This window comes from Dasypus novemcinctus, chromosome 21 (assembly GCF_030445035.2).
Source record: "Dasypus novemcinctus isolate mDasNov1 chromosome 21, mDasNov1.1.hap2, whole genome shotgun sequence".
Classification (NCBI taxonomy): Eukaryota; Metazoa; Chordata; class Mammalia; order Cingulata; family Dasypodidae; genus Dasypus; species Dasypus novemcinctus.
In genome coordinates this window covers 82,707,830-82,735,465 of record NC_080693.1, presented here as the reverse complement: position 1 = coordinate 82,735,465, position 27,636 = coordinate 82,707,830, and the positions used below count along the sequence as shown (strand labels likewise).

General features: G+C 58.4%; 1 protein-coding gene across 1 annotated transcript in view; it reads left to right on the top strand.

Moving 5' to 3' along the window:
- The window catches only part of DNAH17 (dynein axonemal heavy chain 17), a 151,527-nt gene that overhangs the window by 105,480 nt on the left and 18,411 nt on the right, over positions 1–27,636 (top strand). Inside the window, exons 57-74 of the mRNA XM_058284816.1 lie at positions 378–611; positions 1,679–1,843; positions 3,831–3,926; positions 4,099–4,316; positions 6,273–6,480; positions 6,704–6,819; positions 11,445–11,637; positions 11,925–12,160; positions 12,786–12,908; positions 13,911–14,115; positions 15,495–15,659; positions 15,908–16,048; positions 16,310–16,480; positions 17,850–17,972; positions 18,578–18,771; positions 21,670–21,818; positions 22,798–22,925; positions 23,657–23,884. Of these exons, the coding sequence (XP_058140799.1) occupies positions 378–611; positions 1,679–1,843; positions 3,831–3,926; positions 4,099–4,316; positions 6,273–6,480; positions 6,704–6,819; positions 11,445–11,637; positions 11,925–12,160; positions 12,786–12,908; positions 13,911–14,115; positions 15,495–15,659; positions 15,908–16,048; positions 16,310–16,480; positions 17,850–17,972; positions 18,578–18,771; positions 21,670–21,818; positions 22,798–22,925; positions 23,657–23,884 (3,093 nt within the window). The remainder of the gene's footprint in view (positions 1–377; positions 612–1,678; positions 1,844–3,830; positions 3,927–4,098; positions 4,317–6,272; positions 6,481–6,703; positions 6,820–11,444; positions 11,638–11,924; positions 12,161–12,785; positions 12,909–13,910; positions 14,116–15,494; positions 15,660–15,907; positions 16,049–16,309; positions 16,481–17,849; positions 17,973–18,577; positions 18,772–21,669; positions 21,819–22,797; positions 22,926–23,656; positions 23,885–27,636) is intronic.

The following is a 27,636-nucleotide window of genomic DNA, read 5'->3' as shown; positions in this document are numbered from 1 at the left end:
GTGTGCATGAGTGTGTGAGTGTGTGGGTGTGAGTGCATGTGTGTGAGTGTGCATGTGCATGTGTATGAGTGTGTGAGAGTATTGTGTTGGGTGTGTGTTGGGTGTGGGTGTGTGGTTGTGTATGTGTATGAGTGTGTGGGTTGTGTGGGTGAGTGCACATGTGTGTAAGCGTATGAGTGTTGTATGGGCGTGTAGGTGTTGGTATGTGTGAGTGTGTGTGAATGTGTGTGTGTGTGAGTGCGCGTGTATGCCTGGGAGAGACCCCAACAGCAAGTGGGTGTCCCCGGCACCGACAAGCCCCTGGGTGGTGCCGTCCGGGCGAGTGGGGGCAGCCCCCACCCTGGGGGGACCCTCTGAGACCCGCCCCGTCCCCGCAGCGGGAGGTCAAGACGTCCATCAGTCTCTTCATGTCCTACGTGCACACGACTGTCAACGACATGTCCAAGGTGTACCTGGCCACCGAGCGCCGCTACAACTACACCACGCCCAAGACCTTCCTGGAACAGATCAAGCTTTACCAGAACCTGCTGGCCAAGAAACGGACGGAGCTGGTGGCCAAGATCGAGAGGCTGGAGAACGGCCTGATGAAGCTGCAGAGCACTGCCTCTCAGGTAGGGCCGGGGCCGGCGGTCCAGGGGCCCGGCCCTGGGGACGGGGACGCAGTGACTCCTGCCCCGAGGATCGCCGCCCCTGAGCCCAGGGGGTGCAGATGCTCAGTCTACACCCAGGCTCAGAGCACGCCACGAGGCTGCCTCCAGCGCCCGGCTCGTCGGCACCCGTCCCCAGGGGAGCGCTGGTTTGCAGTCATGCGGGGGGAGGAAACGCCCATTCTCTGGGGCCATCCGTGCGTGGCACCCCTCAGAGCACCCGCCAGGTCCGTGCGTGGCACCGCACTGCCCTCCACGCGCCCGGCCCGGCCGCCCTGGCTGTGTCGTCCTTCCTGCCTGCCGCTGGGGTCCCTGAGCAAGGCCCCTTCCCTGCCCAAGTTGTGAGCAAACCGAGAGCAGGTGGCGGTGCCTGGGGGGAGGACAGGCAGCCGGAGCTGGGAACTCGGCCCCACAAGATCAGACTGAGGCCGCCGCGCCCGCCGTGGGCAAGGCCCTCCCCGCGGGGTGGGGAGCGCGGCGGGGGCTGGCCAGGGAGGCTCACTCTCAGGAGGCGCCCAGGAAGGCCCCCGCTCTCCCGGGACTGCTCGCTCCAGGGGGCTGTGCAGCAGGAGCTGAGCCAGCAGGCCCCATGTGTTTTTCCCAGATTTTCCGATTGGATTCCAGACGCCCACCTGGAGTGCAGAGTGGGTAAAGGGGCCACGGGAGGCCAGGGGCACCAGCAACGGGGAGGAACACTCCACCCTCAGGCTGGCGTCCCGGCGGCGCTTTCTCCATCCTGCCCCCAGCTGTTCCCGCACGGAAGGCCTTCGGCCTCGCCCAGGTCCCTCGGCACTGCCACCCCACTGTCACACCTTGTCTGGTCAACCCACTTGGTGGCCAACTCCTTGAGCACCGGAGCAGTGCCTTTCCCTTGCAGCCCTGGGTACACAGTGGGTGCTCAATAAATACCTTTGATGAACTGAAGAGGCCCCAAGCACCCTCCAGCCTGCTGTTCTGCTCAGCCTTGGGGAGAGGGCGGCGAGGGGTGCCGCAGCCCAAGCCCTCCTTGTCCGTTCCTCCCCCCCCCCCAGGTGGACGACCTGAAGGCCAAGCTGGCGGTGCAGGAGGCGGAGCTCAAGCAGAAGAACGAGAACGCGGACAAGCTGATCCAGGTGGTGGGCGTGGAGACCGAGAAGGTCAGCAGGGAGAAGGCCGTGGCCGACGAGGAGGAAATCAAGGTCGAGGTCATCAACAAGGTGCGCCAGCCGCCGGCGTGACGCCGCGACGCTGCCACGGCCGCGGGGGGTGCCCTTTGAGCCCCTGACCGTCAGACCATCTCCCTGGGGCTTGGGAAAGGTGGGGACTTCCCTACAAGGGGGCGTGTGGCGCACCGGCGGGCCCAGGCGGGCCTCAAAGTGCGGTCCCTGGAGCGGCGATGGTGTCATCGCTGGGGCGCTTGTAAGAAATGCAGATTCTCGGGCCCCGGCCCAGGCCTGGTCAGTCGGGTCCACGTTTTAACAAAGTGCCCGGTCACTAGGGAGCACATAGGGGGTCAAAGCCCCATGCCCAGCCTTGGCGGCCCGGGGGGCTCCCATCTGCGGGGTTTCCCCCTCGACGTCACTGTTCTGGGCAGGCCGGACACCCACGGGTTTCGGGTGCAGCCGAGGTGGGTCCCTACTTCCTGCCTGGAGGGCAGTGGCCTCACCTTTTTTTTTTAAAGATTTATTTATTTCTCTCCCCTTCCCCGCGCCCCCGCCCCAGTTGTCTGTTCTCTGTGTCCATTCCCTGAGTGTTCTTTGCCCACTTCTGTTGTTGTCAGTGGCACGGGAATCTGTGTTTCTTTTTGTTGCGGTATCTTGCTGAGTCAGCTCTCCGTGTGGGCAGCGCTATTCCTGGGCAGGCTGCATTCTCTTTCGTGCTGGGCGGCTCTCCTTACGGGGTGCACTCCTTGCACGTGGGGCTCCCCTACGCGGGGGACACCCCTGTGTGGCGCGGCACTCCTTGCGCGCATCAGCACTGCGCATGGGCCAGCTCCACACGGGTCAAGGAGGCCTGGGGTTTGAACTGCGGACCCCCCATGTGGTAGACAGACGCCCTAACCACTGGGCCACGTCCGCTTCCCTGGCCTCACCTTTCAGAACCTGACGCCCCAGGTGCTCGCTGGTGGGATTCGCCGTGGCTCCTCCCCCTGTGCCTTTGGTGCCATCCGTCCCGTGTCTCTGTAACTGTTTAAGATACTCCCGTAATTGCAAGCACTGAGCCGTTCCAGCCTCGGCCAGCCTCCTTCCATGGGCAGCCGGGGTACCCGAGCAGGCCACGGTGGGAGAGGGATGGGGACGGTCGAGGCGTTCCTAGCCCTCTCGGGTGAGCCCGCAGGCCTCAGGCCTCTGGGGCAGAGGAGGCAGCGGCAGCTCAGGGGATTCGCAATCCGCCGACGTCTCAAAACTAGCCAGTGCCGAGTCCAGCACCAAGGCAGCTGTGCCTGGCCAGCTCTGCACCATTGACTCCCGTGACCTGACGTAGCTGTTCGTGTCTGAGAGCCAACCCCTCTCCACGCCCCACCCAGAGACGTCCACCTCAGGGTGCAGACGCCCTGGTGCTGCCTCCCTCCCTCGGCTGATTTAATGCCCTCCATATCCCATTCCCTCTCGGCCATTCCCACGTTGTCCCAAAAGAAGGGTGCAAATGGGATTCTCCAGAAGCTGCACCCCCTGCTCCCGGGCAGGCTTGCAGAGAGACCCTCCGCTTCCCAGCTCCGAGGGCACCGCCTCCCTGGCCTGTGCTGTAGGGCGAATGAGCGCACGCGGTGCCCCGGAGGCAGGGACGTGCCCCTCCTCTCTTCAAAGGGGCGCGAGCTGCTGGGATGCTGAAGAGCCGCTCAGCCTCCGCTGCCCCCCGCGGCTCCGCGCTCCGCGTCCCGCGCCCTTGGCTCCTTAGGCCCCAGCCCTGTTGGCTGAAGCCCCCCCCCCATTCAGCTTGGCCACACCTTTGCTGATAGAGCATCTTCAAAGGTCCTAATTTACAAAAGGGCTCAACCCCCCGGGCCAGGGGCTGGGCCCCGAACGTGCCTTTTGTGGGCACATGATGCCCCTAACACCGCGCAAGGGGTTCTCTCCGGCGGAGCTCAGGGCGCACGCGAGCCTCGTCACCTCGCTCCATCGCCACGACCCAGGGCAGCCCCCCGAACACACAAAGCGCCCAGGAGGGTCCTGGATTGACCTTCGCCATCTGCCTTCCCTCCAGAACGTGGCCGAGAAGCAGAAAGCCTGTGAGACGGACCTGGCCAAGGCGGAGCCAGCGCTGCTGGCGGCCCAGGAGGCCCTTGACACCCTGAACAAGGTGAGGCGCGGAAGCGGGAGAGGCAGCTCCCCGGGCCCGCGCGGGGGGCAGGGGGCTTGGCGGCGCCGGCGCGTCTCGCTCTCTGCCCCCGCAACGCCCGTCGCGCCGTCACCGGGGCCTCCGGGGCCCGCCCGGGTGCCCGTCTCAGAACCAGCACGCCTGCCGTCTGCAGAACAACCTGACGGAGCTCAAGTCCTTCGGGTCGCCCCCCGACGCCGTGGTCAACGTCACCGCCGCCGTGATGATCCTGACCGCGCCCGGGGGCAAGATCCCGAAGGACAAGAGCTGGAAAGCGGCGAAAATCATGATGGGCAAGGTGGACACGTTTCTGGACTCCTTGAAAAGATTCGACAAGGAGCACATCCCGGAAGCCTGCCTGAAGGCGTTCAAGTGAGTTTGGGGGCGCGGCCGGCCCGGCGCGGGGTGCATCCCCCTCTTCACCATGTTAGGTGCGTTCTACGTGCAAGGCATTGCGCAGTCCCGGAAAGTTCTCCCTCCAGGGCCAGGACCCGAGACGCGCGTTCCAAACGAGAAGGCGCCTCTGCCGGCCGGGTGGGCACAGGGGCTCAGCCTGAGCAGGGCACGGTGACGGCCTTTCTGGGCACACCTGGCTGCACCTCGGCTGCCCGGGGCGTGGAGGGGGCCCTGGGCCCCTGTGGGAGCTCTGGCCAAGTCCGTCCCCGTGCAGGCCCCACCGGCCCTCAGGACGGTGAGGGAGGCCAGTCCCCACGCAGGCCTGTCCCTGCAAGAGACTGGGACCCTGACACCGCGGGAGAGGGCACGCCTGGGACCCCTGCTGGGACCCCGGTGCCTCCCAGCTCCCCTCTTTAAGGAAACAGATTGGACAATTAGAAACATTTTGGTAAATACAGAATAGTTTAGAATATAAATGGAAAAAAACTCCATAGGACTGCCCCTAGAGGAGGCCACTCTCCAATTTTTTGGTATATTCCCTTTCAGTCTTTGAAAAAACTTCCCCCATATACACAAATATTTGTTCTGCTTTTAATTTTTACTTAACAGTGTAGCCAAAACACATCATAAGCTTGACTTTTTAATTGCTGCATAGTTTTGCCGTGGGTGAATCGTACTTTTTTTTTTAACTATTCCTGCATTGCAGCCTATCTAGCCTGTCTCCAGATTTTGCTATTATAAATGCTGCCACAACAAATACCTTCCCCTTGCCATTCAGCAAATGTCTAAACTGCCGCATCCCACGTTGTCGGTGTGCATTTCAAAGATGCCAAGGCATTTAAACATTCGCTTAAGCAAAGCATAAAATAAACCAGTGGGGAGGGGGAAGGCTGGACTATATTCCCAACCTAAATCCAAATTACCCTTCAATTATGGTTTTGCACTATCCATTCAGAATTCTTTCTGTGGATAGTTCGGTTCGTTATATTTGACGACACTGCTGTCATTTTAAAATCACTAGCTTCTAGAAGGTACCAGCCACACCTGTGAGCAGTTTCTTCATCTCTGTAATGTCCCTCCATGGTCTAACACCTGCAGCAACATGTCTTAGGAGTCTCATCCTTAAAACCTTGGGGTACAGAGCAGGGCCAGCTGGGCGAGGCGGCAGGAGCCCAGGGAGCGGGCAGGGCGGGGCCCTGGACCTGGCCGGCTCGGCGCCAATCCCAGCGCAGCCCCTGCCCGGCTGTGACCCCTTGGGTGAGCGCCTCCGCCTTGCTGGGAGGTGGGCACGTGCCAAGGCCCGAGCGAGGCCAGCTCGCGGGTTCCACGAGCCCACCCTCGGGAAGCGCACATGGCGCTGCCGCCACCAGGCCCTGATAAGCAAGACCTGGTCCCAGCGCTTCCTTCTGGGCAGCCACCGACCTGCCCAGCCCGGGTCCTTCCTGCGAATAGCGCCGCTGGAGAAGGAGAGTGAAAGCATCTATATAAAGCACCCGAAGCACAGAGAAAATGCCAGTTCCTTTCCCGCACCTAAAATACAGGCCTTAAATCAATACTCTCCATTCTCCTTCACACCCTAGCGTCTATTTCAGAAGCCAGAATGTCATGTTTTATTTTTCTCTTCTTCCATCTGTACTCCATTAAGATACCAAAAAAAAAAAAAAGAAAGCTTTTCCTTTTGGTCATGGAGGGCGGTGATGGTAGAGCAACACTGAATGGAATTAAAACCACCGAGGTGTACACTTGGAAGTGGTTAAATTGGGAAATTTTATATTTGTATTCATGTCACAGCAATAATTATCCTTAAAATCCTCAATATTCTTCCCTCACTCTGGCTGTCACCTGGGGCTAGCGTGACATGAAAGCGCAGAAGTACAGTGTGAGACGGGGGCGCGTCGGGCCAGCACGTCAGCACCCACCCTTCCCTTCCAGGCCCTACCAAGGCAACCCGACCTTCGACCCCGAGTTCATCCGCTCCAAGTCCACGGCCGCCGCGGGCCTGTGCTCCTGGTGTATCAACATCGTGCGCTTCTACGAGGTCTACTGCGACGTGGCGCCCAAGAGACAGGCCCTGGAGGAGGCTAACGCAGAGCTGGCAGAGGCCCAAGAGAAGCTCTCTCGGATCAAAAACAAGATTGCCGTAAGTGCTCGGCCACGCCGGCCCGGGCCACCGGCTGAGCGGCCGGTCAATACCTCCGTTTGAAATGGGCTGGCAAGCTCGGGCCGTGAATTATTAAGCAGCACGGGAGATGCGGGCAGATGGAGGGCCGGGGCCGAGCCAGGAGGCGCGCTGCTCGGGGGCACGCTCAGCCCCCCGGGGGAGCCGGGCACGCCGAGCCATGCTCTATTTCGGGTTCTTCCAGGAACTCAACGCCAACCTGAGCAACCTGACGTCAGCATTTGAAAAGGCAACAGCTGAGAAAATCAAGTGTCAACAGGAGGCCGACGCCACGAATCGGGTCATCTCCCTGGCCAACAGGTAGCTTGCCCCTTGCGGCCCCCCCAACGCCCCCCGCTCCGCAGCCACTCCTGATACATTTTAGATACCCTGAAAGAGGCAAGGCCACAGGACGGCCTTCGGGGGAGGCAGGGAGAGTGCCCCGTGGGAGCAGCCGTGCCGCAGCTTTCACCATTTGAGCACAAAGTAACTGGGATAAATTAGGAGAAACGCTACAGTCTCCACTGCACCCAGGCGGTTACATGGATGGGCTGCAGGGCAGAAGCCCAAGTAGCCAGACCTGCCTGCGACCCCACCCGGACGGCCTTGCTCCAGGCAGGACGTCGTTACAGCCCCCTTTGGCCCCTGCCTGGGGGTAGGTGCAGGCTAAGGGCAAATCTGCCAGCGTCTGGTCATCCTAGAGCTTGTGTACTGGACATGCGCTCTAGAGCGGCGCTGGCCAATGGAATGAGTCACATCTGTCGTTCCACACTCTCCCTGGCCACAGTGAAAGAGAACGGTGGGATGTGGCACACCATCGTGCAGTAAACAACCCACCGAATTAGATATGCAGATGTGGTCAGGGGGGTTAGGTTGTATACATGTTACTAGAATAAAAATTCTAGAAAAAACATAGGACTGTACAACACAAACAGTAATCCCTACTGTAATTGACAGACTACTGTTAAGAGTCAAATTATCAAAAACATGGAAAACGAGTGTTGGCGAGGATGTGGAGAAATAAACCAGCGTGCATTGCCGGTGGGAATGTAAAATGGAGCAGCCACTGTGGAAAACAGTTTAGTGGTTCCTCGAAATGTTAAACACAGAATTACCGTATGACCCAGTGATTTCTCTCCTAGGTTTATAGTCCCAAAGAATTCAAAACAGGAACTCAAACCAATACTTGCATGTCAGTGTTCATAGATTATTCACAATAGCCAAAAGGTGGACTAAGCCCAAGTATCCATCAACAAATGAATGGATAAACAAAATGTGGCATGTATATACAATGGACTATTATTTAGCCATAAAAAGGAATGAACTTCTGATACTTGCTACAATATGGATGAATCTTGAAGACATTATACTAAGGCTAGACCAAGCAAATTCATAAAGACAGAAAGTAGAATAGAGACTATCAGAGGCTGGGGGTTGGAGGAAGTGGGAGTTATTGCTTAATGGATAGAGAGTTTTTGTTTGGTATGACGTAAAAATTCTGTATATTGTGAATACGGAGGGTGGAATGAATGAAGATTATGCATCATACCACTGAATTAAGTTATGTATATAAAAAAAGAACACATTTATAAAAATGCTGTTCTGTGAATTGTAACAAATAGACCACACTAATGCAAGGTGTTCATAGTAGGGTGGTATACGGGAACTCTGTATTTTATGCATGACTCTTCTAAAAACCTACAACTTTTCTAAAAAAGACTGAAGGAGTTAGAAAACTTTCCAATATCATGGATTATATAAATAAAGGTTAAATTCTACCTTTAAAAAATTACATTTGACGTATAGAATATGTTCACCTGTCAAGTACAAAAACACCTGAGATAATCTCTTAGTTGTAGCAGGGGAGGCTTCCTGGAAGATGGAGAACTAGAAAGACCTGGGACTCTCTTCTCCTCCAGAAAAATGGCTAGAGGACAGGCTGAAACAGCCTGGAAAAAGATCTTCTAGGGTTGAGGACACCAGGCGAAGGCTGGACCCTGCCCAGAGGAAAGAGGGACAAAGGAGGGAAAGCGCAAGGACAGAACTGGGAGCTGAAACCAGGGGCTGCTGCTGCCGGCACCCCCCCACACACCAAAGAGCTTCAGGATTCTCAGGCCTCTGGGCCTGCGGCTACAGACAAAGGGGGCTCCGGGGATCCACCAGCCCAGGAAAGGGGAGACACAGCCTAAGGCTGACTCTGCTTCTGACCCACAAATCTGCTCTGCTGTGTCCCAGGAGCCCTTCCAGGCTGGGTGGGCCACACCCTGGTTTGCCTTGGACTCTGCAAGAGGCTAAAGATGTATGACCCTCCCAACCTCCTTGTCTACCAACCAGGATTGATTGTTGAGGACACAGAGGGGAGTGGAAAAGTTTCCTAGCCAGGAAAAGGGAGGGGGCTGCCAGAGAAGGCTGGAGAACTGTCTCTGAGAAAGTTTGAATTAGGAGGCTCTTAGCCTCCAGGCAGGAAGCTCTAGCACACTGATCCTGTCTCTGTTGCAAAAAATACACTCCACCCAGGCATTCAACTGAGCACTGCCAGAGAGCACCATCTGCTGGCAGGCCTAGGAATTGCATGCAAGAAAATTAAAAATAAGTAAGAGACTTTTTCCACCCTCTATAGCCTCTCTCCCCAAGGCCCTCGGAAGCGAGTCTACAGCTGATTACTGGATCCAGTGCCCAGTTTTGAGCAATCAGCAGGACAATCCAAATAATCCAGGTCAAGCCAAGAATCAAAGAGCAGTGGTAACGCACAGCCTTCTGCCACTAAATCCCTACAAAAGAAAAAGAAATTGAGCATCTGATGAACTACATCCTAATCAGATGCCTAGATATCAGCAAAAAGATTATTAGCCATACTAAGAAAATAGAAGACATAGCCCAAGAAAAGGAATATATCAAAGCCCCAGAAGAAATGCAGGATTTGAGAGAACTAATTAGTGAGATGCACACAAATTTCCAAAATCAAAGTAATGAGTTGAAAGACAATATGGTTAAAGAGATAAATGACATCAAGAAGACATTGAGGGAAGCGGATGTGGCTCAAGTGATAGAGCTTCCACCTACCATTTGGGAGGACCTGGGTTCAATCCCTGGGGCCTCCTGGTGAAAAAGAAGAAGAGAAATCATGCCTGCGCAGTGAGCCAGTGCCTGCCTGGTGAGCCAGTGCCTGCGCAAGTGAGTCACACAGCAAGATGATGACATAACAAAAGAGAGATGAAGGGGAGAGTCAAGGTGAAGTGCAGCAGAGACCAGGAACTTGGGTGGCACAGCTTACAGGGAACCTCCCTCCACGTCAGAGGTCCCCAGGATCAAATCTCAATGAATCCTAGAGGAGAAAAAAATAAGAAGACCCAAAGAGAAATAGATACAAAAGATCACACAGCAAATGGATACAGACAACAAAAACAGCAAAGGGGAGGGGAAGGGGAGAATAAATACAAAAATAAATCTTAAGGAAAAAAAGAAGACCTTGAGCGAGCACAAAGAAGAATTTGAAATCCTGAACAGAAAATTAACAGAGCTCATGGGAATGAAAGACACAATAGATGAGATCAAAAACACACTAAAGGCCTACAACAGCAGGCTTGATGACAGAAGAAAGAATAAGTGACACTGAAGACAGAACAGTTAAAATTGAAGAGAGAAAAGAATGAAAAAAATTGAACAGGGGCTCAGAGAGTTGAATGACAACATGATATGCAACAACATACATGTCATGGGAGTTCCAGAAGAAGAGGAAAAGGGAAAAGGGGCAGAAAGAGTATTTGAGGAAATAATAGCTGAAAATTTCCCAACTCTCATGAAAGAAATGAATTTCCAGGTCCAAGAAGCACACCATAACCCAATCAGAATAAATCCGAATAGACCAACTCCAAGACACATACTGCTCAGAATGTCAAAGATAAAGAGAAAATTCTCAGAGCAGCAAGGGAGAAGCAAACCATCACATACAAGGGACACCCCATGGGGAGTGAAGACTGCTCAGGGGACATTAAAGACTGATCAGGGAAGCAGACTTGGCCCAGTGGATAGGGCGTCTGTCTACCACATGGGAGGTCCGCGGTTCAAACCCTGGGCCTCCTTGACCCATGTGGAGCTAGCCCACGTGCAGTGCTGATGCGCCCAAGGAGAGCCATTCCACGCAGAGTTTTCCCTTGTGTAGAGGAGCCCCACGTGCAAGGAGTGCGCCCCAAAAGAAGAGCCGCCTAGCGCAAAAGAAAGTGCAGCCTGCCCAGGAATGGTGCTGTACACATGGAGAGCTGACACAGCAAGATGACGCAACAAAAAGAAACACAGATTCCCGTGCTGCTGACAACAACAGAAGCAGACAAAAAGAAGAACATGCAGCAAATGGACACAGAGAACAGACAACTGGGGTGGGGGGGGAGAAGGGGAGAGAAATAAAATAAATATTTAAAAAAAAAGACTGACCACAAGGGGCCTAATCATACAACCTACACTTCCTACAAATATGTTAATGTTTTCAGACTTACGGTGTGCCATTTAGGATCAGGGACCAGTCCTCAGAACTGGGGTCCTGAAGAGGACAATGCTCACTGGAGACCCTGCTTCAGGCAGGGACCCAGGCTCCCACATGCCTCGTTTTTCTGTGCCCCCCTTGGCCACCACCCAGACTCTCCCACCACTCAAGACTTCCCACCAGGCAGGCATCTGCTCAGTGGTGCCCGTGTGGGTGAAATGGTCAGACAACGTCAGGCAGGTGGGAAATCAAGGCAGGTGATCGGGGGGAGGCAGATTTTGCCTTCCCAAAGCATCACTTTCATTCCTTTGTGTTCCACCTTGGTCATTTTCACCACTGAACCACTGAACTCCAAAGGCTCGCAGCACCTTACGGGCGGAGAGTGACGCTGTGGGCCTCCTAGCCCAGTCCTCGCTCTCGTTCTCTTTCCCCCTCCACCCCCTCGGCCCCTGGGTCCCCTTCTCAGGCTGGTGGGAGGACTAGCATCGGAGAACGTCCGCTGGGCCGAGTCCGTGGAGAACTTCAAAAGCCAGGGGGTCACTCTGTGTGGGGACGTCCTGCTGATCTCTGCCTTCGTCTCCTACGTGGGCTACTTCACCAAGAAATACCGGAACGAACTGATGGAGAAATTTTGGATCCCTTATATAAACAAATTAAAGGTAAGAGACAGAGCCGTGCCATCTCTCAGGAAATTCCGGGGAGGCGCCCGGCAGGCAGACGTGGCCCAGTCCCACCGTTGCTCCTGTAACCGAGGCTCCGGTAACGGGGCTGACCGTGGCTCAGTACTGCCAAGGCTGGGATCCCCAGTGGCCAGGTTACAAAGCTGCTCTGCTGAGAGTGAGGCAAATGCCCGTCTCCTCCCAAATCTGACCGCATGACCACAGCAGCACCAGAAGAGCCGTGTTCCCCCGTTGCCCCGCTGAGAAGCAGCGCTTTGCGCCTTCAGGTCCCCATCCCCATCACGGAAGGTCTGGACCCCCTGAGCCTGCTGACCGACGACGCCGACGTGGCCACGTGGAACAACCAGGGCCTCCCCAGCGACCGCATGTCCACTGAGAACGCCACCATCCTGTGCAACACGGAGCGCTGGCCCCTCATTGTGGACGCACAGCTGCAGGGAATCAAGTGGATAAAAAACAAGTACGGGAGTGACCTCAAAGCCATCCGCCTGGGCCAGAAGAGGTGAGCAGACCGCAGCCCTGAGGGGCCCCAAGGATCCCCCCAGGGGCTTGGAGACGCGCTCAGGCCGTTCGCATTTGTCCAGTGGGTAGATGGACCCAGAGCCTTCCGCCTAGCTCACAGGTGGATTGCTGAAAGCCTAGTTGGCCCTGGGGTGCCCCAGCAGGGAAGGAATGACCCAGCTCTCCTCTTCCTTGCCTCCGCCCCAGCTCCTCCCGCAGTGGGAGGAGAAGCGGATGGACGGCCGTGGCTGGGCCGAGGCCTGTCTCGCCGTTTCCTGGCAGGAGGCCTTGGGCACTAACCGCTCCGTGGGTCGTTTCCTCATCACACACGGGCCGTAACACTGCCCTGCGCACCTTCCCAGCCCGTCGGGAAAATCTGACGCAATGAGAGACGTGAAAACGTTTGCCTCCATAAAGCTCTCTCCCGAGCACGAGCTGCCCCGACTCGCCCCTCCACTCCCGGAAGGCCACGGGCGTGATCTGCGCGGAGGCCCTCGGGCCTCCGGAGGGGAGGATGAGCGGGCAGGGACTCGAGCTGTCGCCTCGCGCACGGTGCCCTCTCCCGGAGGCCGCTGCTCTCGGTCCCCGCCCTGTGCCCTTAAGTCTCGTCCGTGCGTTGCCCGCAGCTACCTGGACATCATCGAGCAGGCCATCTCCGAGGGGGACATTTTACTCATCGAGAACATCGGTGAGAGCGTGGACCCCGTGCTGGACCCTTTGCTGGGCAGGAACACGATTAAAAAGGGCAGGTGAGCGACGCCCCCATCCCGGCGCCGACCTGGGTAACGCTGCTCGCGGGGAGGCCCGTGTGTGAGCCAGCTGGGAAGACGTCCGGTGGGCGGCAGGGCCGTACCCCACACGCCAGGCGGGGGCGAGCCCAGCTCCCAGGACAGAGGCGGGACGGGGGCCCACCCCCCGCAGGAAGGCCTGCACCCACGGCGGGGAGCCCTCGAGACACTGCCTGCGTGGCGATGTTGCTCTCCTTCCTATTTTTGATGCATTTTGCAAATCTCAAGCCGATTTTTTTTTTTGAGGTGCCAGAAGCAGGGATTGAACGCAGGACCTCAGCCACTGAGCCACATCCGCTCCCCGAGGCAGTTTTCTTGTTTGTTTTACTTGTTGCTTGTTTTCTTTTATTTTGTTTTTTTTAGGAGGCCTCCCATGTGGGGAGCAGGCGCTCAGTCACTTGAGCCACATCCGCTCCCCACCAATATTTTTTAAAAGTCGAGGTGCAGTTCACGTACACAAAAGGGACCATTTCAAAGCATAAACTTCAGTGTATTCAGTACATTCGCAGCATTGTGCAGCCACCAAATTCCATCTGGGGGCACGAAAAAGTTAGCTCCCAGGGCATGCCGATCCTCTAAATTGACTTTCTAATATTCGTGGGTTTGGGGTGCGGCCCAGGCAAAGTATTTCTGTGAAAGCTCCCCAGCGAGGGTAATGCGCAACCAGGGTTGAGAAGCCATTCTAGAAACCTGAGAACGAAGCACTCAGAGAAGAGGGAAGGAGCGTGTTCTCAGAGGCGCCCCACCACGGGTCAGAGAGGAACGAAGGGCCCAAGGACAGCAGCGCTTTTCCAAGGACCCGAAGGGGGCTCGAGGCGGCAGCGTGGCCGGGGGCGGGGCTCTAGGCCAGCTCGCCACCCCCGAGCATGTGCTCGACTGTGGAGGTGGTGGGAAGCGGGGCCCGGAGCCTCGGGCCAGGCGCGAGGGGCTTTGCGTCCATCACCCCCTCCCGCCGACCGCCAGGTTCATCAAGATCGGCGACAAGGAGGTGGAGTACCACCCCAAGTTCCAGCTGATCCTGCACACCAAATACTTCAACCCGCACTACAAGCCCGAGATGCAGGCGCAGTGCACCCTCATCAACTTCCTGGTCACCAGGGACGGGCTCGAAGACCAACTCTTGGCCGCCGTGGTGGCCAAGGAGCGTCCGGACCTGGAGCAGCTGAAGGTGACGGGCTGGGCCGGTGGCTAGTGGCTAGGGTGGGCTCTAGTACATGCTCACACACCAGGACTCAGTCCTTTCCCAGCAGGCTGGCCCTCTGGCTCCCAGATTGGGTTTTTGTTGTTGTTGTTTTTAAGATATGTATAATTTTTTTTTTAAGATTTATTTATTTATTTATTTCTCTCCGCTCCCCCTCGCACCCCGGTTGTCTGTTCTTGGGGTCTATTTGCTGCGTCTTCTTTGTCCGCTACTGTTGCTGTCAGCGGCACGGGAATCTGTGTTTCTTTTTGTTGCATCATCTTGTTGTGTCAGTTCTCCATGTGTGCAGCACCATTCCTGGGCAGGCTGCATTTTCTTTCGCGCTGGGTGGCTCTCCTTACCCTATGTGGGGGACACCCCTGTGTGGCAGGGCACTCCTTGCATGGCAGCACTGCGCATGGGCCAGCTCACCACGTGGCTCAGGAGGCCCTGGGGATCGAGCCCTGGACCCTCCGTTCGGTAGACGGACGCTCTATCAGTTAAGCCACGTCTGCTTCCCCCAGATTGGGTTTTTTGTGTTTTTTTCATTGTTTGTTTAAAGATTTATTTATTTATTTCTCTCCCCTTCCCCCCCCTCCCCCAGTTGTCTGCTCTCTGTGTCCATTCACTGTGTGTTTTTCTGTGACTGCTTCTATCCTTATCAGCGGCACCAGGAATCTGTGTTTCTTTTTGTTGCGTCATCTTGTTGTGTCAGCTCTCCGTGTGTGCGGCGCCATTCCTGGGCAGGCTGCACTTTCTTTCCCACTGGGCAGCTCTCCTTACGGGGCGCACTCCTTGCGCATGGGGTTACCTACACGGGGGCACCCCTGCGTGGCACGGCACTCTTTGCGCGCATCAGCACTGCACATGGGCCAGCTCCACATGGGCCAAGGAGGCCCGGGGTTTGAACCTTGGATCTCCCATGTGGTAGGCAGATGCCCTAACCACTGGGACAAGTCCGCTTCCCCAGATTAGGTTTTAAATGAACTGACTGCTCTGTTTAGAGGGCAGAAGGCTTAGCAAGGCTTGGCCAGCTCTAAAGCCCCAAACTGCTCATTTTGAGGATGCTCCTTGCCACCGGCGCCAGTGGCCTCCTGCGCTCTGAGAGTTCCGGGCCTACCACAGCGCCCCTTGCTGCCTGCGCACTCTCCATGCGTGGCCACGTGGCTCCAGCCACATGGAGCCACAGAGGCCGAGTGCTGGGCTGTAGGCTCTGGGGACTCCCACCTGCGTCTGGCTTCTTTTGGGCTTGACATCCCCTCTCTCTTTGCACCCTGGGGCCTCAACAGCGCTGGCACAGTGGCATCAGAGAGGCGGGGCGTGCCCCTACCTGACTCCACACTCCCGGGCCTCTGCCGTTCCCGCAGGCAAACCTCACCAAGTCTCAAAACGAATTTAAGATAGTCCTAAAGGAGCTGGAAGATTCCCTGCTGGCCCGTCTGTCTGCCGCGTCGGGGAACTTCCTGGGAGACACGGCCTTAGTGGAGAATCTGGAGACCACAAAGCAAACAGCCAGCGAGATTGAGGAGAAGGTGAGAACCCACCTTCCAGAGTGGTCCCCTCGCACCCCGGCGCCCAGCGCACCCTGGGGTTTGGTGGGCGGGGCTCAAGGACACCTCCCGGAAGCCACAGTCCCGGGCGCGAGCCCCAGGCCCCGGGGAGGGGGCAGGCCCGGGAAGCCCTGCCGGCGGCCGGCCATCTGCCCAGAGCCACTCTGCGGTGACTTCCGAGGGCTTAGCCACGGGCTGGTTCCACTCAAGCCTCTTCGGTTCGTTTCAAGGTGCAAGAAGCAAAAATCACCGAAGCGAAGATCAACGAGGCAAGAGAAAACTACCGGCCCGCGGCGGAGAGGGCCTCCCTGCTCTACTTCATACTGAACGACCTCAACAAAATCAACCCCATCTATCAGTTCTCCCTCAAGGTACGGCCGCCGCCGCACGCTCCGGGCCCGGGGTCCCCCGTGTCCACAGAGCCCCAGCCAGCAGGGTGCTGCCGGAAGAGCCTCCGGGGCTGACCCAGCCCGGGCTGCCGAGAGGGGCCGAGAGGGCTGCTGGGGTGCCCGAGCCGTCCCCATCCTGCCCACACCCCGGTGCCCCCCGCTCCAGGCTCCCCCCACCCACAATTAGAGCACATGAGCCCACCGAGGGCAGCCCCAAGCGCTCGGTGCCCCCCGCCCACCCAGGCCTTCCACGTGGTGTTCGAGAAAGCCATCCAGCGGACGGCGCCGGCCGACGAGGTCAAGCAGCGCGTGGCCAACCTGACGGACGAGATCACCTACTCGGTCTACATGTACACGGCCCGCGGGCTCTTCGAGCGCGACAAGCTCATCTTTCTGGCACAAGTCACATTCCAGGTGACGCCTGGCCGCGCCGCTCCGGGGGGCCCATGGGTCAGCAGCCCCGGCCTCCCCGGGGAGCTGGTGGGAAACGCAGACCTGGGGGGCCCGCCCCTGCATTTCCGCGAGCTCCCTGGAAGATGCCCAAAGGCTGAGGCCCGGCGTGGAACACGCCTCTTCAGTCCACGCGGAGGTGCTTGACCAGGGGCTAGCCGAGGGCCAGGTCGGCGGCACGGAGAGAATTTTCCTGAGAAATGTCCTCTTACTGTGTTTAAGTGGCGCTGAGTAAACCAACAGTGCCCTTTAGCGCTTCGTCCACAAAGGATGCCTGAATGGTATTTCCTAAGGAAACAAGGGTCTTAGTGTATAAATGCCCCCTTGTCTACACTATCCTGCTGAATTACTTCAAGAGGCTCTGTACTATCAACTAATCCCACAGCACCCTGCCACTTTGTTGTTATACTAGTTATATAATAACTAATATATATATATAATGTTACGTATATAATTATATATGTAATGTTATATAATGCGTTCATTAGGAAACGCTAGTTTGATAGAGAGCTTGGACATAAATGTAATCCTGGCTTGCAGTCCAAAGTCAGACTTTGAATTAAGGGGACGCGCGTGAATGGGGTTCCTTTGAGTCTAACAGGGCAGTTGGCCGAGGAGGCGCAGTGACCAGGCCCCTCGCTCCCCTGAGGTCCACAGTCACGGGCGTCACCCCAGGCGAGCATCCAAATGGCCACTTGCGCGGACCCTACAGTCTGTTTGGCCCAACAGAAAAGAACACCTTGTACTCTGGAAAACTAGGGGAGCACCAAAGGTCCCTGCTTGAATGGCCTCTGAGCCCCCAGTTTCCACCGTGAGATGAAGGAGAAACAAAACGGGGTCTGTCCGTGCGCTGGAGTGTTCCTGGGCCACAAAAAGGGCTGCGGTTCTAACCCACGCCGTGCGCGGTGGACCCTGAAGACGTGACGCTAAGGGAAAGGGGGCCGGCACCAGGGTGGGAAGCTGGTACCACGGCATGACCTCCTTAGACCCAGCAGGCTGGTCGCGGCGGCGGGGGCAGTGGGAGGTGCCTGCTGGGGGCGCGGGGCCTCCCAGGGGTGGCGAGAAGGTCCCAGCACAAGGTAGAGGGGACGAGGGCCGCGCCGCAGCGTGACTGTGCCAAATGCCACGGAAGTGTTTGCTCCAGCAAGGACAGAAGGCGAAACGCTTTGTGTATTTTCACACAATAGAAAAATGATAAGATGAAAACAAAGCGCTTTGCCCAACGCGAGGGGGCAGGACCCGGTGTCCCCCGCAGAGCCAGGTGGGAACTCGCCCGGCCACGCCCTGTGCCGTCGGCCCGCCCGCCTCAGCCGTCCCCCGCACCTCTCCGCAGGTCCTGTCCATGAAGAAGGAACTGAACCCGCTGGAGCTGGACTTCCTCCTGCGGTTCCCGTTTAAGGCCGGGGTCCTCTCGCCAGTGGACTTCCTGCTCCACCAAGGATGGGGCGGCATCAAGGTCGGCCCCCCGGCCTCGCCCGCCGTGTCCTTGCTTCCCGCCGCACGGCCCTTCCCGCCAGCGCCGAGGATGTTTACGAGTCCAGATTACAAGGCGCCGGGGGCCCCAAAACCTGCTCGACAGGGGGGCCGCAGGGAGAGCGACGGAGGGCGAGGCGGGCTGCGCGCCACGGGGAGGAAGCGCCGTCCCGCCAGGCGCCGATGTGGGCTCCTGCCAGGCTTCTCGGCGCCCTCCCGGGGTGGGGGGGCCAGAGGGCACAGCAGGGCATGTCCAGGGCACAGGCCACCTCCGCCCCCCCCACACCCCCGCTGTTTCCAGGAAGGGCCAAGTGTCAAGGTCATTCCCTAAAGAAGGAGGCCCCTGTTCCTGGGGATGAGCCCCCCACCCCAGGGGAGACCACACGCCCGGGCCTAGCGCGGGCGCCTCCCGCGGAGGCTGGCGGCCATCACCCCGGCCTGCCCGTGGGCCGCGGGAACAGTGGGCCGCCCAGTCCCGCTCTCCCCGGGGTCCTGGCCTCTCCTTGTTGAACGCGTCGCACGAACGTTGGCGGGGAAGGGGCTCGGGCAGCGCCGACCGAGCCCAACGGCCGTGGCCTCCGCCCCTAGGCCCTTTCAGAAATGGACGAGTTCAAAAACCTGGACAGTGACATCGAAGGGTCCGCCAAGCGGTGGAAGAAACTGGTGGAGTCCGAGGCCCCCGAGAAGGAGGTCTTCCCCAAGGAGTGGAAGAACAAGACGGCGCTGCAGAAGCTCTGCATGGTCAGGTGCATGCGGCCCGACCGGATGACCTACGCTGTCCGGTGAGGGTCCCGCGCCCCCCCCCGCCTCCGCCCCCCCACCCAGCCCACCCCTCATCATGGCTACGGTCAGTGTGGGACACTCGCCACGCGGCCCTGGGCCACGTGCCTGACCTCGTAACTCGTGTCTTACACCCATTTCACAGCTGAAGTGAACGAGGCCCAGGGAAGTTAAATCGTTGGCCCAGGTCCATCTCCTGGCCCATACCGCCCCCACCTGCCATTCACCTCAAGTCTCCGGGCGGGTGGGACCCTCTGCCTCCCGCCAGCTGGGTGAGGAGGGAGGCCCTGTCATACGACAGGAAACAAGACTCCCCACAGGAGAGCACAGGAGTCAAAAAAGAAAAAGTGTGAGCTGTGCCAGTGTCCTCAGGCATACAAACGGAGCCCTGTGAGGGCGTTTGGGGGAGAAGATAATAGCGGAGTCCACAGCCATCCCCGACAGCTACATTTAAACTGTCTTTTCCCGGTGTCCCTTCGGCTGCTCGGCCAGGAGAACGGCTCTGGCTTCCCCCACAGCTTCTCCGCTGCGGCAGCCTGCGGCCCCCGATGCCCTCCGCGACTAGAGGAACCGCCGTGGCCTGTGGGCAGCCGTTCCCCTCCCGCCCCGTCGGGTCCCTTTAGGAGGGCAGCAGCAGGCTTCGCCAGCGCCGGGTCCCCGGCAGCCCGTCCGTCTCTGGGTGGAGAGAGGCACTGGGCGCTTCCCACCATACGGAAAAGGACGGGCCGTCAGAGCAAAGGAAGTGGCGGCCCCGGGGTCCACGGGCCGAGCATCTGTGGGCCGCTTTGGCATCTTTCCTTGTCATCTCTCCTAGCAGCCTGAAAACAGCCAGATTTCCCCAAATCATCCAAGTTCCTAATAAGAATTCCGGCAAAGCTGAGGCCTGACTCACACCCACGGGTTATTCACAGATTCCCTTTGTTTTGTTTTGTTTTCCCTTGGATAGAAGAGGAAAGGTGCTGGGAATAGGTTGTGGGGAGCGGTGGGCAGGAAGCGGGTGGAATCAACCAGAACTCCCTGTGAGGGCGCGAGCCGGGCCGTCCGGGGGGCGCAGGGGCAGGGCAGCTTCGTCCGGGAGAAACCGGGGTGGGGGCCGCCCCTCTGAGCAGGAGCACGTGCCTGCCGGGGAGAGCTCGGTGCGACTGGATATCAGCGTCCCCTAGGAGAGGAGCTAAAACGACCGCCCTGCTCCCAGCACTTCTGGGAATCGCCAGTCACCACACGTGCGCGCACATCCGGGCACTCAGCAGCGCGCGGTGACCCCGACCCGGGGATAACGATTCTGTAATATGGGGGGAGCAGCTACCTCACTAACTCTACACGGGGGAGCATAGCTTGAAAGCAAGGGGCAGTGGCTGAGAATTAAAACGGAGGGTGAGAGTCACCTCTGCAGAGCACCCCGCCTGTGCCAGCTCACGGGCTCTGTCCCCAGTACCAAGAGGAGAAGGGAAGTACCTTGCCAAGGTCTGGTGGGGTGCTGGCAGGTGGACTCTCAAAGAAAAGCGCATCTCCGCGCGGCTGCTCTCTGGCGAGCCGTGGGAAGCCCCACGCGCCGAGGCCCCCTGCTGGAAGCGGCAGAGCCTGCGGGAACCAGGCACGCGCCCTTCTGCTGCATTGCTTCAGCCACAGAGAAAGGCGACCGCCTTGCGGAGTAATTAGCAAAGGTTACAGCCCTGCCCGGGGCCAGGACCTAGAATGTTCTGGAAGTCCCTTCCTGGGCAGGGGTCCTAGGCAAGGATTTAGGGAGTTGAGCTTCCTTCAAACACATCACCACCAAGCACAGCTCTCGACTTCGACCATGGTGGATCCCAAAGGCCTGAACTGAAAGGCCCGGGGGGCTCCTGGAGGAGCCCCCCGCCCCCCTTTAGCCAGCATGGGCTCAGGAAACTGCACAGAAGCCGGCCAAGGCCAGAGCAAGGAAACGAAGAGCAGATAAAGGTGTCCCCTGAAAGTTCCAAGAGAGGGGAAAGGCTGGGGCTGCCATCACCCACAGCCCTCCCCGCCCTGAGAATCAGGGGGAAGGGACCTCCTGGGGTGACCAGGTCCACCTGAAAGGCAGGTGCTCGGCCCTGGGGGTGGGGGGGGCTCTCGCCCTGGGCACGCTGCCGTTTGTCAATCTTTCCAAGAAGGCCCGGGCTCAGCGCTTACCTCTACTTGCCCACGTGCTCCTGGAGAACCCAGGAAGCCCACCTGTCCGTGGTAAGGGGAAGCACTTCACCTGAAGCCCAGGTATGCCGTCAAGGCCACCAGAGGCCCCCCGCCCTGCCATCTCGACTGACCCAGGTGGAGAGGGCTGCGCGTTCTAAAGCTGGGCTTTCGCTTCCAAGCTTCTGCTTATCCAGGCTTGGTGTCCCTCGAGCCCACTGACCACTGCTGTAACTTGAACTTCCTTCCTGCTCAGACCCCCCGGTCGGGGCAGGTCCCAGGGACACAGCCCGGCTGGTTTAGGTTCGGCCCCATGTGCTCCTGCCCGGCAGCGTGGGAACAGGACATTGCCAAAAATGACCCTTTTGGGGGGCGCTGACGGGCTTCTAAGGGTCCGTGGGCCACCTCGCGCCAAGACAGGGTACACCCCGAGAGCCACACGTCCCAGCCGCTGCCCACTCACTGCCCCCCAGCTGACCTTGAGAGCCTCGAAACTAGGGGCAACCTGTTCCAGTAAACAGTTCGCACCGCGTGTGCTCCCGACTGCGCCGGGGAGGGCACGCTGCCGGGCTGGCGCCGGGAACACCTTCACAGCCCCTCCCCTGCAAAAAGAGCCCCGCCCCCCCGGCAACACTCCACGTTCCTGCCCGCGCTGGCTGCGCCTCAGGCCCTCCTGGCCCCTGCAGAGCCCCTTGCCCGGGGCCCGGGGCCGCCGTCCCTGCTGCCTTTGGGACTGATCCCCACGTTTCCCGCAGGAACTTCGTGGAGGAGAAGATGGGCAGCAAGTTCGTGGAAGGCCGGAGCGTGGAGTTCTCCAAGTCCTACGAGGAGAGCAGCCCCTCCACGCCCATCTTCTTCATCCTCTCCCCAGGGGTGGACCCCCTGAAGGACGTGGAAGCCCTGGGTATGCGCGGCTGCCAAGCAGTGTTCACAAAAGGGGGGGGGGGGGCGTGCGGCGACACCATTGGTGGCTCGGGAAAGGCCAAGGGAAAGCCACCTCCCACCTACCAGGATGGCTCAAACTAAGAAAAGAAAGAAAGTAACAAGTGCTGGGGAGGGCATGGAGGAACGAAACGTGTGTTGGGGGGGGGGGGGGGAGGAGGTAGACGACACAGCCCTGTGGGAGACGGCGGTGGTGCCTCAGAAGTTAGATGGGCAGTTCCACCTCTAGGTGGACACCCAAAAGATTTAGAAACAGGCGTTCAAACAAACACCTGTACACACATTTTAACAGCAGCACTCCTTACACAACAGCCAAAGGGTGGAGCCATCCGGATGTGGGTGGGCTAGCGGGTAAGCAGCGGGTGGTCTCTCCAGGTGAGGGAGCCTGGTTGAAAAGTAACGCATTCCCATTCACGCTACGACGCGGGTGAACCTTGAAAACATGCTGCTAACATTAAGCAGGACACAAAAGGCCACACGTCGGGGAGCAGATGTAGCTCAGGTGTGGAGCACCTGCTTCCCATGTACAAGGTCCTGGGTTCAATCCCTGCTTCCTAAAAAAAAAAAAAAGGGCCACACATGGTATGAATCCATTGGTATGAAACATGCAGAAGACGCGAATCCACAGACTCAGGAAGAGGTTGGTGGTGGTGACCCGGGCTGGGGGCGCGTGGGGAGCGACTGGCGGTAGGGGGCTGTCGTGTGCAGCTATGAAAGGGTTCTGGCACTAGACAGAGGTGAGTTGCGCAACATTGTGACTGGGCTGAATGCTGCTGAGTGAGACACTTGAACATGGTTAAAATGTAACATTTATGGTGCGTGTATTTTACCACAATGGGGAAAAAAAAACAGGGTGTGTAGAATTCCGGGCAGTCGATCACACAGCCGCAATCTTTGTCATTTAACCACCCCTGGGCTTTTCCTGTTTTCCTTTCCTTCAGGCAAAAAACTGGGATTTACAATAGACAATGGGAAACTGCACAATGTGTCTCTGGGGCAAGGACAAGAGGTGGTGGCGGAGGAAGCCCTGGACGTGGCGGCGGAGCAAGGGCACTGGGTCATTCTGCAGGTGCGCGGGGGTCCCGGGACCCCCAAGGAGGGGCCGCCTCCCTACAAGACCGCCACGGGAACGGGGTCTGCCTTGGTGGGCTGAGAGCCCACAGGCCCAAAGAAATCAGCCCATAGGATTCACACTCAAAAATGTGGGTGAAAATGCCGCCACCCACCAAAGGCAGGCGCTCGCTGGTACACAGCCCACCCCGAAGCGTCCAGCCCGCCTGCAGGGAGCGGGCGCTATGTCAGCGCAGGCGAAGGTGTAAAGGAAACTCCGGGGTTTGTCCCAGGGTATCCCTAAAACTAAATGGAACAAAAAAGCCCCCGGGGTGACAAAAGCGTCCTCCTCCCCCCTCGCTTAGAGAAGGTGCTTTCTGGGTTTCCTCGGCCTCTGGGCCTCTCCCAGGTCCCTCCCCGCCACAGCCCACGCGTCACCTCCCCCTGCCCTGCCCTCCACAGCCCCGACACGGAGCCCACCTCAACCCCAGTGTCCGTCCTGGTCCAGGGCATTTCTTTCGACCCGCGGCCCTCACAGGAGGGAGGGTCGGTTTCGGGGGGCAGAAGGGAGCCTACACTCTGCCTCGTGCTGGTGGAGGGCACAGGGGACGCCCCAGGAGGCTGGGGTCCACTCCGGGCCTCAGCCCCGCTGCTCAGTGTGGGTGGCGGGTGCTAGGTAGCGGGCGCAGGCGGGGAGGGGCGCCCTGGGGAGGGGGCGCGCGGGCAGCTCACCCCCGGTCTCGGCGGCAGAACATCCACCTGGTGGCCCGGTGGCTGAGCACGCTGGACAAGAAGGTGGAGCGCTACAGCCTGGGCAGCCACGAGGACTACCGCGTGTTCATGAGCGCCGAGCCGGCGCCCAGCCCCGAGGCGCACATCATCCCCCAGGGCATCCTGGAGAACGCCATCAAAATCACCAACGAGCCGCCCACGGGCATGCACGCCAACCTGCACAAGGCCTTGGACCTCTTCACGCAGGTAGGGGGGCCGCCGGCCGCTCTCCCACCCGGGCGCGGGGCTCAGCGGGCGCAGGGCGGGGCTTCTGGGTCGCTAGGAGGGGCCGTGGGTGACCAGGAGGTGCCCTGAGGCTTCTGCTCCAGGGGGAGAGACAAACGCCACCCTACCAACACAGCCTCGGGGGGCCGCCATGGCTGGGGGAACAGAGAAGGCGGGGCCAGGCTTCCCAGAGGAGACGGAAACTGAGCTCAGTCGTGAGGGGGCGTGGGACCTCAACGGCCGCGCACAGGGGGACTCAGCTCGAGGGACCGAGGGGACTCAGCTAGAGGGACGGAGGGGACTCAGCCAGAGGGACCGAGGGGACTCAGCTAGAGGGACCAGGGGACTCAGCTAGAGGGACCAGGGGACTCAGCTAGAGGGATGGAGGGGACTCAGCTAGAGGGACCGAGGGGACTCGGGAGGAGGGACGGAGGGGACTCAGCTAGAGGGACCGAGGGGACTCAGCTAGAGGGACCAGGGGGCTCGGCTAGAGGGACCGAGGGGACTCAGCTAGAGGGACCAGGGGACTCAGCTAGAGGGACTGAGGGGACTCAGCTAGAGGGACCAGGGGGCTCGGCTAGAGGGACCAGGGGACTCGGCTAGAGGGACCAGGGGACTCAGCTAGAGGGACGGAGGGGACTCAGCTAGAGGGACCGAGGGGACTCAGCTAGAGGGACCGAGGGGACTCGGCTAGAGGGACCAGGGGACTCAGCTAGAGGGACGGAGGGGACTCAACTAGAGGGACCAGGGGACTCAGCTAGAGGGACAGAGGGGACTCGGCTAGAGGGACCAGGGGACTCAGCTAGAGGGACCAGGGGACTCGGCTAGAGGGACGGAGGGGACTCGGTTAGAGGGACCAGGGGACTCAGCTAGAGGGACCAGGGGACTCAGCTAGAGGGACGGAGGGGACTCAGCTAGAGGGACAGAGGGGACTCAGCTAGAGGTACCGAGGGGACTCAGCTAGAGGGACCAGGGGACTCGGGTAGAGGGACCAGGGGACTCAGCTAGAGGGACCAGGGGACTCACCTAGAGGGACCAGGGGACTCAGCTAGAGGGACGGAGGGGACTCGGCTAGAGGGACGGAGGGGACTCGGGTAGAGGGACCAGGGGACTCAGCTAGAGGATCCGCAGCCTGTAAGCAGGAAGGTGCTTCCAGAAATCTAGGCTAGAGGGGCCTCCAAGAGTGACGTCCTAGGAAGCATCCCAAGGCCGCTTAGCTGAGCAGACCACACACACACTCACGCACAAGGCTCACTCACAGACACACACACACCCTGATACACACATACTCACATACACTCACGCCATTATACACACACAGACTCACACACTAGACCCTTATGTACACTTACACACATATGCTCACACCCTTATACACACATACACGCACACACGCACACATATACACTCCACGCATGGACACACGCTCACACACAGACTCTCACATTTTAAAAGGAGTTGGCGAAAACCGGGCTCTGCTCCCCAGCAGGTTGGGCTGGGACGGGGAGGGCAGCACGTCCCCTTGTCCTTGGGGGCCGTGCTGACCCCGGGTGTGAGCTGGCGACCCCCAGTCGAGTCACGGCGGGCAGCCAGGCCTGCCCGTCACCCAGCCTGGCCGTGACTTCCCTCCTGCTTGTAAACGGATGACGTCCATGTGGCTGATGCCACGACCCCACTGGGGGCACCTGCGGGTGGCCCAGCTCCAGCCAAGGCAAGCCCGGGCCCGGCTAAGCTGCTCACAGTGTGCAGCTCCCCCCAAGGGCCGCGGCGTCACCAGGGCTCGGGTGGACCCTCCAACAAGGCCTTCCCGCCACCGCCCTTTGCTAACTGGGCCTCCTGGGCGGGGGGCCTGGACGGCCGAACTGAGGTCATTTGAACGGCTGCATCCCACGGACAGCCAGTGAAGCGGCCGCACGCGTTCGTCATCGGCCTCTCAGGAGTTTGCCAGGCATCGGTCCCCATGAGTCGGTCCAACTCTCAGGACTCTGAGAAGTGGAGGCTCAGGCTCGGCATTCTGGGGACACCTCCTCCCAGGCTGCCCCTACCCGCACCACCCCCAAGACGCACCTTGCACGACCAAACCAGGACCTTCCTGAAATGCTGTGCACAATGCGGCTGAGGTGCTGTGGGCTATTTGTTACTTAACACGTGAAGCAGAAGTCATTTTTATCAGTTCATTGGGGAAATGCTGCTCGCCCCGTCCAGAGAGGGTGCAGAGGAGGCCGTGAGGACTAAGTGGGTTGCAGTCTCCAATGTGATCGCAGCGTTGTCCAAGTAAACACGACACTGCTCTGTGTTTGTTGAATGAATGACGACAGACTAAAGCTGATGACATAAGGACAGTATGGCAAACTACAGGATGCTTGTTTCTCTTAATTAGGTAGTTCTCCTAAGCCTCTTCCTAGGCATTCTTCTTAGCCTGCAAACCTGGTATGTGCTTGAAAAATAAAACAGAAGATTAAACATCTTTCTATAATTAATATTTTTCAGATAGGTTTTCTTCCCCATCCCTTATAAAATACAGGTTTTTACATCTCCTGTTCTCAATGTGAAGTATCAACAAACCTTTAGCACCTGTGCTTCTTTTTAGCACAAGGATAATCGGTCACGTGTTTTCTCACTTGTGTCATCCCAGAAGCTGCTCAGGCTGGCATGTGAGACCTTTACAGCTTGTAGCCCCAGCTGCAGCCTTGAAGCCTTCTCTCTCGCTAGCCTTACACACAGACCCCGGGTTTCTGTCAGGAGGCTTGGGAGATAGATGGTGGCATTGGCTCTTATTTTTTAAGATTTATTTATTTATTCCCTCCCAACCCTGTTGTTCGCACTCACTGCCCGCTCTCTATGTCTGTTCATTGTGTGCTCTCTGCGTCTACTGGTCTTTTTTCTTAGGAGGCTCTGGAAACTGAACCTAGGACCTCTCATGTGGCAGGGGGTCCCCAATTGCTTAAGCCACATCTGCTTTCCCCCACTGGAGTCTTAAAACCATCTTTGAGGAAGAAACCCTGCATTCCCTTGTAATAACTTACAAAGATATTCCCAAGGAGTGCGTTGCCCCATGAATGCATAATTTCTACAACTGACTTATCTAATACAAAAAAAAAAAAACCATATGAAAATACCTGTCATCAACTCTTAATTCCCAGCCAGCTTTTAAAGGACAAAACTGTGTCAGAGTGTGAAAGTCAAAGAGAACTGAAAGCAGAAAAACATGTTAAAGGGCCACTCGCCACTTTATTCAAACCGTCAACTGTGGGTGACCAGAGCGCTATAGGTGCTGGGGAGACAAGGATGAACAAACCCACCCGACGGGCCCACCGTCTAGTGAGGGGCACAGATAACGTTCCCAGGAACATGACGACGCTGTGGGGGGCACACAGGGTGCTGGAGGGCTGAGGTGCTCAAGCAGGGGCCCACGATGAGGTCAGTACAAACATCGAGATGGCCCAGGTAAATTTTAGAGCAACTTGACATTGCTGTGAATCCAAGCACATGCTCTTTTGCGGGTTTCGTGGGGTTTCGGCCCAGCCGCTGGGCAAATGGGGGGGGCACAGCGGGTTTCCAAAGCCCCCCACCCTGCAAGGACCAACACAGTCAAATCGCAAGGACGGGAGGACTAAGCTTGGAACTGGAGCCTTGTTTGAAAGCAAGAGTCCTCGGCTCCCGTCCTCCTCCTTATAGGAAAACTTGACCCACTGCTGTAGAGTTGGGGGTAGTGTTTGCACGTAAGGACAGTG